This window comes from Cyclopterus lumpus, chromosome 7 (genome assembly GCF_009769545.1).
Source record: "Cyclopterus lumpus isolate fCycLum1 chromosome 7, fCycLum1.pri, whole genome shotgun sequence".
Lineage (NCBI taxonomy): Eukaryota > Metazoa > Chordata > Actinopteri > Perciformes > Cyclopteridae > Cyclopterus > Cyclopterus lumpus.
In genome coordinates, this window is record NC_046972.1 from 16,513,933 (window position 1) to 16,525,018 (window position 11,086).

At 40.5% G+C, this 11,086-nt stretch overlaps 2 protein-coding genes across 2 annotated transcripts; both read left to right on the plus strand.

Annotated features, from left to right (window-relative positions):
• Positions 1-630: 630 nt before the first annotated feature.
• On the plus strand, positions 631-3,513 carry slc48a1a (solute carrier family 48 member 1a). The gene is made up of 3 exons (XM_034536266.1): positions 631-1,271; positions 1,883-2,050; positions 2,208-3,513. Exons 1-3 carry the CDS (start codon positions 1,142-1,144, stop codon positions 2,342-2,344), a joined length of 435 nt encoding a protein of 144 aa, XP_034392157.1. The 5' UTR covers positions 631-1,141; the 3' UTR covers positions 2,345-3,513.
• Positions 3,514-3,619: 106 nt separating this feature from the next.
• LOC117733619 (solute carrier family 26 member 9-like) lies at positions 3,620-10,843 on the plus strand. The gene is given in 24 exon segments (XM_034537399.1): positions 3,620-3,724; positions 4,558-4,684; positions 4,808-4,928; positions 4,930-4,948; positions 5,108-5,218; positions 5,356-5,387; positions 5,389-5,532; positions 5,632-5,796; positions 5,888-5,995; positions 5,997-6,041; positions 6,183-6,271; positions 6,361-6,508; positions 6,592-6,705; positions 7,287-7,364; positions 7,477-7,572; positions 7,668-7,774; positions 7,860-7,929; positions 8,019-8,111; positions 8,215-8,358; positions 8,460-8,702; positions 9,041-9,095; positions 9,468-9,604; positions 10,436-10,495; positions 10,605-10,843. Coding segments are annotated over 23 exon segments (2,316 nt in total). The 5' UTR covers positions 3,620-3,724; positions 4,558-4,559; the 3' UTR covers positions 10,617-10,843.
• The last annotated feature ends 243 nt before the right edge of the window (positions 10,844-11,086 follow it).

Consider the following 11,086-nt stretch of genomic DNA (forward strand, 5'->3'; position numbering starts at 1 on the left):
CTTTATGGATACAACATATAATGAACTTGATATAACACGATGATTATGAAGTTAATCATAGGTTTTGTACATAACATATATTAAACTACCCAGCAGTATATAAAATAGTTAAAATCAGCTCCACTTTGACCAACTTCCACACAAATATGTTAAGATGCACAAGTTCACCAGTAATAATACAATAGAAACACACACATGTCATTTTTACCATACTTTTGATACTTTAAATACACTTTGCCAATCAGACTTCATTATGCTTTTTTTTAACATAACTTCAACATAAAGGAGGTTTTTCAGAGTCTGGTATTGCTACTTTTAGAGGATCAGACTATTTTCAACCCTGTTGTCTTTCTAGCTGACAGTTACTTAGGATTAACACAGTGCTTTTATTTATTTGCCTGACTGTATGAATGTATGCAACATCTTTGTGGATAGATTTGTAATGTGTCAAACCAAAAACATGCCGTCGCAATGAGCTGCCAGTTGTACATCTGTCACTAAATGATCATAACGGTTTGGCATCGGAGGTCTGGAACTGCTGTTCTTGTTTCCTCCACTAGGGGCAGTCGAGGGTTTCCTCAGTGCAAAGATATTTTAACGTTCATGAGATAGATGACTTTTCGGTAAATTGTTGAAAAGGCACCGAAACAAATCAGTTTTTTCCCCACATAGCAACACCAACATTTGTGTATTTCGAGTTTTTAACAGTAAAGTACACGTACAGACCAGTTACACCGATGAAATTAACCCCTTATCGATATATTGTGCTGTATCGACTGAAGACGAGGATCCACGGCGTGCGCGTTTTCAGAGTCACCGTTTTTCATCTTTGATATGTACCTCAGATAAACACTTGTGTTGCTACTTTTTTTTCCTGCCTGTTAGCTCGAAAGCAAAATTGTGTAATCGGAGTTCGTGTGTCGCGCGATGCACACGAACCCACTGATATTGAGCTTTTCCTGACGGCCTGAAGCGGAGACATCGATAGGCGTCGTCCTACCCAGGGGAATTACATGTTGTCGTTTACCAACGCTATTAGTTACATAATGTGGCGTTAAGCTGTCGCGTAACACCCGAATATTTAGATAAAAACAGGCCTATAACTAATACAATATTTTGGTGGAGATAGTTGGATTTTAAAATGGGAGTCAGCAGGATTTACATTAGCATCGGATATGCTACCTTCGGTACCCTGGTGGGACTTTCGGCTTTCTTCGTCTGGAACATCGCGTACAGACAGCCATGGACGGCGGCCATGGGAGGCCTGTCGGGTATGTGTTACTACACGCCGAACTTGTTGTCATGTTGTAAGCTCTCCGTCATCGTCTTATTCACATAACGTTAGAGCATTTCACTCTGGCTGCCTGATCCTCTCCGGAAGGCCTGAGCAGCCACACACATCACACCACCACCAACCACCATGTTGTAACACCGTGTCGGTTGTATGTCTCTGACATGCTGACGCATCATTTTCTGTCTGTATTTGTTGACATGAATATTTGTTTGTGTGTTCGCGAGCTCAAAAAAAAGAAGTATATCACACTTGTGCATATGCCCATATTCGTAGCTTATCCCCAGCCTCTGCATCACTGTTGATCTTTCTCCCTGACATAAACAATACCAGTTTTAGTGAATGTCTCTTTCAGCATGCGCACCTCCAATAAACTGACTTGATATTGGCTTCTTTTTTTTTTAAGGCTATTGACATGTTGGTGTTTAAACATTTCACAATGTTTGAAGAAAAAAATGCACGATGAACAACATTCTGGACGTTGATACAGACCCCTCAGATCCATTTTTTTTTTGTTCATGTCATGGGGATTATTCAATATTTTCTAACAATAAAGAATAAAAGTACATGTTTGAACTTGTCTTTCAACAGGAGTGTTGGCGCTCTGGTCTCTTGTCACACACATCATGTACCTGCAGGACTTCTGGCGCACTTGGCTCAAAGGCCTCAAGTTCTTCATCACTGTCGGTGTGCTTTTCTCAGTCTTGGCAGTGGCCGCCTTCATCACCTTCCTCACTCTCGCCATCACACAGAAGCAATGTAATGCTCTCTCTACGGGTCCTAGTTCATAATGAGTAATCTTCAGTATAATGGAGAATTAGAAGAACACATTTATTATGAAGACTCGTATGCTTAATGATTTATAGGTTGATTTCCAAATGCAAGTATTCATCACATGGCTTTTTCTGTCCCGCAGCTCCTACTGACCCGAGGAGTCTTTATCTCTCCTGTGTGTGGAGCTTCCTGACGCTCAAATGGTCCTTCCTCTTGGCCTTATACTCCTACAGATATCGCCAGGAGTTTGCAGACATCAGCATTCTCAGCGACTTCTAGTCGCTACTGATTTTAAAGACTGCGATGGACTTCGAGAGGTTTTAGGCAGCCGGCAGGAGCTGGCCAAAGAGCTTTTGTAACAAAGGAGGAAGAGCAGACATGACTAGATTAAGAAGTCACCTGACTTACCATGAGGAGTTGCACTTGTTGTACTTGCTTAACAAGCTCTGTATTTGTATTGTCACCTGATCTCCTACTTTTATTGACCCGCATATATTCCTGTAGTTGTCTTAAGTCTGACCTTCTGAACATTGGAGCTGCTTTTTAATGAATTGCTTGAGGCTTTGTATTGAGAGACATGCTGTGTTTTTAAGATTTTATCTTGGGCTGGTTTAATCTTAAAACCACTAATACATATAAGGAAAACCCCATGGCAACAGGCCTTTAATCTCATGATAAATGATGAAAGTGAAAATCCTCAGAACCAAAACTAAAGCTCCTACCTGAAGCCACTCTGCTAATTGCTAGTTGACTGTTTGAATGTTTGTATCCAAATGATCTTTTTCATAGTTAACAGCTTAGAACAACAGCATACTCCCATCATTACAGTCACTGTCTTTAGTGTCAGCAAAGTCAGTCTCTAGCTCCCTTCAATGTCCCAATTTGAGAAACATTTTTCTTTAAAATAAAATGTAATTACATATGAATAGTTAATATTATTTAATTCGTTTAAAGAGGATAGTTAATGTACTTTATTTATCCCTTCTTACTCCACATTTACGTTTCGATGAACTGAAGAAAAGACTTTCCTGTGGAATTTGTTCTTTTGACTTTCTTTGTTTCGATCAAAAGCCCACTCGAACATCATGACATTCTGAAGAGAAAACAAATTGGTTTGTTAAATAATTGCACTTTAGTCTTTGATATTGATGCCATTGTTTTGCACACAGATCCTAATACAATGGAAATAATTATGTTTTACAAAATCATCTCTGTCTCAGCATTTCAAATGTTTAAATACACTATTTGTATGTAATTATTTTACAGTGTTTTTTGCAAGTCAAGTTAAACTAGGCTTTGTGTGTGGTTTATTCTCCTGATGTTGCTCATGTCTACCGTCTACCATAAAAACATGTTACACATATTTTTGTTTATGAGAGAATGAATGTGAGGATGCTACATGTACATATTTACTGAACCCATTAAAGTTGCATTTATTGTTAATTACATTACGTTGTCTCCTTGCTCTACACCACACAGATACAGCAGCATCTAACGAATCAACAGTTTTAAAGCTGCATGTGCTGGAGCGGTTCATTCTATAAGCTCCACCCAGAAGGTGCACAGGCTCTTAAGAGTATAGCTTGATAAGTTATCAAACAAGTGGGTAATACACACTTCGGAGCCAAATGCTTGCAGACGTCGTTCTCCAACAATAAGGTACAGTACTGGTTTTGTTTTTTGTGACCTCTAACTTAATACAAAACGATCAGCTCATTACTTGCTGCTGTCATTTTGATTCCTTTATCAGTGACTTCATCATAAGAAGATTCACATCTTTAACCAAAAAGAGGACCTCAGAGATTATGCAGAACGAAACCTTTTATATAATTGATGATTGAGTAATTAAAGATAATGTGCACTGGATTCTCCACAGGTGTTTTTTTTTTCTTTTTGTAATTCTTGTTTTTACAGGCTTATTTATTCTTGCGCTTTAACCCTCATAATTAAACTTTTTTACAACGTAACAAGCATGTTTAAACAAAAAGCACAATTAATTTAATTAAAGTTAGGTGTTAGTTTTGGACCAAAATGTGCAGATATCATTTTATAATTGTAGTTTTTCTCAAAACATGGAATGTGGAAGAGTTGCCCATTTTATTTCTACAGCAGGCAGACTGTAAGGATCTTGTGCGTGTGCTCTTATTTACCGAGCGTTGAGCTAATATTTTAGCAGTCCACCTACCTGTAGCCTAATCCTTCACCCTTCAAGGTTAGATTAAGGCCTCGGACATTCAATTTGCTACCTAAATGTAAAACAGCAGAAGTGCAATCCTAAAGATTCCATTGTGTCCACGACTCATATCTTGTTTTTGTTTACGTGTTAAAACAAGCATTGGTGTTGAAGTAAAATTATAGTGATGATGTTGCTACTTTTACATGATTAACAACTCATTTTAGGAAAATATAATTTCTCATGTAATTCCTTAAATTGCACCTTGAGGACATCGGAGAGTTTTCCACGGTCCTTAATACTTTTCGATATGCTGTAGCCATGCACCGGGACCGCCCACGTTATGTGATTGACAGGCCGGCATATAACCTCCCAGACTTTGACGGAGAGTTTGACAAGAAGAGTCGACAATTCCCTGTTCGAGAGAAAGTGAGGAAACTCTTCAGGTACAGAACTGCAATCTCTCCACACCGTCAACATGAACTGCATTTCTTCTCATCACACTCTTTCAAAGTAGCAACCAGAAAACCTGAGCTCTTCAGAGAGTTTCCCTTGTTTGTGTCTCTCAGATGCTCTGTACTGAGACTGAAGGGCCTGTTGTTCAGACATCTGCCTATACTGAGCTGGCTTCCCAAGTACAAAGTGAGAGAAAACCTGCTGTGTGATGTCGTCAGTGGGGTCAGCGCTGGCTACCATTCAGGTTCCCCAAGGTCAGTCGAGACCCTCCTCTCTCCGATGCCTCTGTACTCTATATAATAACCACAGGACTGTAGCTACTTCCAGCAGCGTTGGCCTCCTGTATATATTGTATTTTTTTTGATGTTGCATGATTTATGTGACAGTTATAAAACGGTTTCTGTTCTTCCCAGGCATGGCATTTGCCCTCCTGGCCAACCTCCCTCCTGTCAACGGTCTCTATTCCTCTTTCTTTCCCCTCATCCCGTATTTCTTCATGGGCACTGCTCACCAGATGGTCCCAGGTAAACCAGAGTGATTTATCTCCAGTGATTTCCTATGAAATACAGTGATAAGTTGCCAGGGCTGGACTGCACTCAGCCCGACTTCCCAGTTTGCAGTATAGCAAATAAACTAGATGTGACGCACTACTTTTCAATAGGTACGTTTGCTGTCCTCAGCATCATGGGGGGATGGTGTGTGTCTGAGGCTGGCCCCAGAGTCGGACTTCAGTCATTTCAATGCCACTCTTAATGCGACAGTAGTGGACACAGACCTGATGAATGAGGTTCGCTTGGGAATATCTGGAACCCTGGCCTGTCTCACTGCAGTCATACAGGTACTCAGCGCTAAAAGCAACAGTCTTTCAAAGTGAAGTTTGAAAGACATGTGAAGTGCAGTTTAATCTAAAAATTACACATTAAACATGTCTGTGCAGATTGGCCTTGGCTTCATGCAGTTTGGATTTGTAGCCATCTATCTGTCAGAATCCTTCGTCAGAGGCTTCATGACGGCTGCTGGATTGCAGATCCTCATCTCAGTGCTCAAGTACATCTTTGGCATCCAAGTGCCCCCTTATAGCGGTCCGCTGGCTGTTATATATGTAAGTGATTCCCCATATTTTGGCCAAAGATCATCAGAAGACTTTATCAGCTTGATTGTCATTAAAATATGAAATTTTATTTATTTCTCAGACTCTCGTAGATATTATACATACCCTTGGAGATACCAACATCGCATCGCTAGTATTCGCTCTGGTCAGCAGCGTAGTTCTTATTGTGGTGAAGGAGCTGAGTGCACGGTTACCGCCACAAGCTGCCTTTCCCCGTTCCTATGGAGATTGTAATTGTAAGTAGCTTATAGTTTGTCATTTCTCTGAGGACACAAAAGTGCACTTTATGTTTTGTTTGCTGTTATTTTCTAGCTTTGTGACATATATACTATATAAGGACAATAGTGGTGATTGATCCCTATCCCCGTTCTTCGCAGGTTGTGGTGGCCACAGCCATCTCCGGCCCACTGCATCTTCCTGAGATCTATCACATGGACATAGTGGGAGAAATCCCTTTGGGTAAAGCGTGCATCAGCATACTCAGAATCAATGGTTGCTTCATTTATTAGAATTATGTTTTTACTGTTCAATTTATATCTTGTCTTTATTTTCCAGTTTCCCAGCACCAATCCTGCCAACAGTGAGTCAGTGGGAAGACATGTTGAGCACAGCTTTCTCTCTGGCAATCGTGGGTTATGTAATCAACCTGGCTATGGGAAGAACACTGGCAGCCAAGCACGGCTACGACGTGGATCCCAACCAGGTACAAAAATAGCATCTTTTTTAGTAGGTCAAAATGTGCATTTGATTTGATTTTGTTCACACAACATGCATATTGGTGTACAGGAAATGTTGGCTCTAGGCTGCGGCAATTTCCTGGGGTCCTTCTTTAAGATCCATGTGATCTGCTGTGCCCTGTCTGTTACCCTGGCTGTGGACAACGCTGGTGGAACATCACAGGTGAGTGATGCCTCCCCACTTCTGTAGCTGCAGGGGGGGAAGAAGTGCTCTGATCTTTTACTCAAGTGAAAACAGTCACACCACAGGGGAGAAATGCTCTTTGTCCTGCAACAAGTCCTGCATTCAAAATCGGGCTCAAGTACAAAAGTACTAGCTTCAAGTACACATGCAGAATGGTCCATTTCAGAATATTGTTTATTGTATTCTTGGATTTTAATTATTTCTGCAATAATATGTACATTACTTTAGTGTTAAAGCTGTCAAATATGGGGCTTATTCTTACTGTGTGCAGCTGGGTAGCAGCCAAATCTTTATCTATAAACATAAATCAACATATTTGTTAATCCTATTTAGTACTATTAGTCTGACGCGGCAATGTGACTAGTATTTCAAGTTGTCAATGTAGTAATATTTGCCTCCAAAATGTATTGCAGTACCATAAAATTAACTTAAGTACAGTTGTTGAGTAAATGTACTTTCCACTACGGTTTTAGTGTAATTGAGGTCAAGTAATAAGTATATAGACTACAATAACTAATATCTCTGCTAACCTCTGCACCTCTGTTGCTGCCCTCTCATAGTTCGCCAGTTTTTGTGTGATGCTGGTTGTAATGGTTACCATGCTTGCACTGGGAGCCTTCCTGAAACCGCTTCCAAAAGTAGGTGGACATATAGGATTATGATACTTGAAAAATTCGTCAAAACATTTAAGTCAAAGTAAGAGAAAAATCTCGTCATAATTGATGACCGATGCAATCTTGGTTTCTCCAGTCAGTGCTTGGAGCCTTGATTGCAGTGAACCTGAAGAACACTCTCCTCCAGCTCTCTGATCCCTACTACTTATGGAAGAAGAGCAAACTGGACTGCGTAAGTCAAAAGCCTCGGATGCAATATTGCTGCACAATGTGATGTCTTTTTCTTCCTCCATATTTTATCTTAATCTGCTGTTCTTTATTTCCCAGTGTGTGTGGGTTGTGTCATTCTTGGCCACATTCTTTCTCAGCTTGCCTTATGGAGTTGCTATTGGAGTGAGCTTTTCCATTCTGGTTGTGATATTCAAGACACAGTTGTGAGTAAATGCAAACGAAAAAGCCTTTTTTTGTCTATAAGTGTTTATCAATGCATTACTCATTTTAATAATGTGTTCCGCATAGTCGCAATGGTTCGTCAATGGTTCAGATTATGGATACGGATATCTACAAAAACCCAAAGGTGTACAGTAAGGTATGAAGACTTAATGTTTGTGCATATTAATAGTTGTCACACATAATAATAGGGTAATTGCGTCTAATCTTTTTGTAATAACTCCACAGGTCATTTCAATCACAGGTGTGAAAATAGTGAACTATTGCTCACCACTCTATTTTGCAAATGCTGAAATATTCCGCCAGAGGGTCATCAAAAAGGTACAGTGTATAAAACATGACCTCTTCTGCTCTCACGCAAGGCGACGCAGGCTTGAGTGAACTTGTTAATATCAGGTGTTTACACAGGCATGTTTGTGTCTAGACCGGGCTGGACCCTGGCAAACTGATCCTGGCCAGGAGGAAGTTCTTAGAGAAAGAACAGAAGGAGAAAGCGAAAGAAGAGAAGAAGGACAATGAGACCAGAAGGAGGAAACCCAGATTTTTGGTTAACATGAAGAAGGCTCAGGTGGGATCGACCGAGCAGCTCGCATTTCCATAGATTTATCTGAAACTGCATCCTGTGATCTCTTCTGTACACCTTTCTCTATGTATTTCCTCTAAATCTAGACCATATCTCAGCTTGAACTGCAACATGACTTTGATATGAATGAAGGCACTGCCAACAAACCTGAGCCTCCCAACAGCCACGTCAACATCCGCTGTAGTGACATTGAGCCAGGCGAGCAGGCGCCGGACCAAGAGCCGCCCAGTCCCACGCTGGAGTCCCACCCCATGCCCTTCCACACCCTCATCCTCGACTTGGCAGGGGTCTGCTTCATAGACCTAATGGGCATCAAAGTATTGTTGAAGGTTATATGCTTGTTTGCAATATAAAATTCACAGAAAACAATTTGTTCTGTATTAAACCTTTTTGAGTAATATTTGTGTACATTCAGTGTGCAGTATGGCACCGCTGAAAGGTTCAATAAGCATTTCATACAGAGGTTCTGTATAACCATGAACAGCTTCTTTTAGATTCCATTTTAAGAGGTTTACATGGCCGATATTAAACCTTTTTGTCACAAAAAGTTCTTTGAATTGTGATTGAACCCTGACGTTCCTTACTAAACTCCTTAACTCATCATTTTTAAGTTTGGGTGTATACAATAGTATATATAACAGTCTCCTTTCCTCTATTTCTCACACAGATGAACTCGAGCTACGAGATGCTGGGCATTAAACTATACCTGGCTAATGTTCAAGGTAAAATCTTTAATATCTTCAGTGCATTTCATACCCGTTGTCATGGAAACAGAGACCGAGCCATTCATTGAGCAATAAGTCCATAAGGTCTGTGAAGGACACTGGTAGAAATGAGTGTACAATTGTAAGTCAGAGATTTACTGTCTAAACACTTGTCATAGGAAGCAAGGGACTTCCATTTCCTAGTGAGATAAAGATATAGCGGTAATTTATCGTGATTTATCACATTTAAGGATTAATAAGTGTTCTTATCTTGGCTAATAAAACAGCCATTTATTTTTCTATTGAAATACAACTTGAGTGTTGAGTTAAAATCTCTTCTTTTGCTCTACTTTGAGCCTTGTGTGATGTTTGTTGTACTGCCGCCTGCAGTCCAGGTGTATGAAGAACTGGAGGTCGGAGGAGCTTTCGATGACGGCAATATTGACCGCAGTAATCTCTTCCTTTCCGTCCATGATGCTGTTGTGTTTGCTCAGCAGACCTCTGGAGAGAGGCACATCTCCTCAAAGGTAGGCCCATCCACTGTCTAAAATAACCTTACCGTACACATCTTTTTCATGACATCACATACATCACCTGGTCAAAGGTTTCAAGGTTAGGGATCGAGGGAGGGATTCAGAAGAGAAGAATAGCAAGATTTAAATTGTCTTTTTAAGACCTTATCTGGTTCAACAAGGGTAAACAGAAATATCACACAGGTTTTGTGATACAGCAAACAAAGTTGTAAGTCACGCCACGGTCACGCTGCATATTGTATGCTATGTGCCGGCTTTTGTCTGCTCTTACTTCCTGATGTGCATCGACAACGTTTTTAGGATCCGACTGGACAGCAGGATTCTGTGTTGTGTTGCCACTCTCAACTGTCAAAAAACACATGAAATAAAGTGTCTCTTAAAAAAGAAAGGGTGGATACCGAGAATGAATACATTTCAATACAAACAGTAATGTAACCTGTATGTATGTGAACACTTTAATGGTGCTAAATTCGTAATTCAATGCATTTTAATGATTGAGGGATCACCTCCACACGGACATCAACATGGTGACTTCTGAGCAACAAGCCAGCCAGTTGGGCACACACACAGGGACTCACGTGCACTAACATGTATTAACATGCGCACAGGGCCGGACATCTGGTGGAAATTACTCTATCTTTACATAGTAAATAGTTGTTTGCTGCTATATTAATACTCTGAATTTTTAATTCATCACAATTCATCAAAAGGGACGCCTTTAACATCTGTATTTATTCTATTACCACTGGAATTATTGCATATTTTAGTGTTTTGCATTCCTGCCTGTTTGACTTTAAATATGTACTTTTACTTTGTTTGCTGCAGGAAGAGACAGCGAGGCAGAAACTTGCCATGACCGTTAATGAGGAGAAGGATCTGGAGCAGGTATTAACTAGTTTGCCCATAATAGCTACAAAAATAAAAGTTTTGCCAACCTGCTTTTATTTCCCATCAATCCATTACTGTATATCTAAGAGTAGTTTTACTTTTACAGGAACTGTTTTGAGCACTGATTGCTGCAGTGAAGATGAGCAGAAGAAACATGCAGAAGATGCCAAAAATACTCCCTGTGCTTTATATTATATCTATTTCTTTTATCTATATCAATTATTTTAAGAAAAAGTATTACTTGTGGGTTGGGCACAGTCAGTACTTGACTCCACTGACAGGGGGTGACACATACCAGCACAAGAGACGCGAATAACAAAGGAAGCACTGAGCAGATAATGAAGTCCCCCCGCACACACACACACACACACGCACGCACGCACGCACGCACGCACGCACGCACGCACGCACGCGCACACACACACACACACACACACACACACACACACACACACACACACACACACACACACACACACACACACACAATAACTGTGGAGTGAACCTGCTGACTGTGCAGACATACAGAAGCTGTCCTGTAATTACCTGAAAGTGTGCATGACCACAGCTGTGTGGTATAGCCGTCTG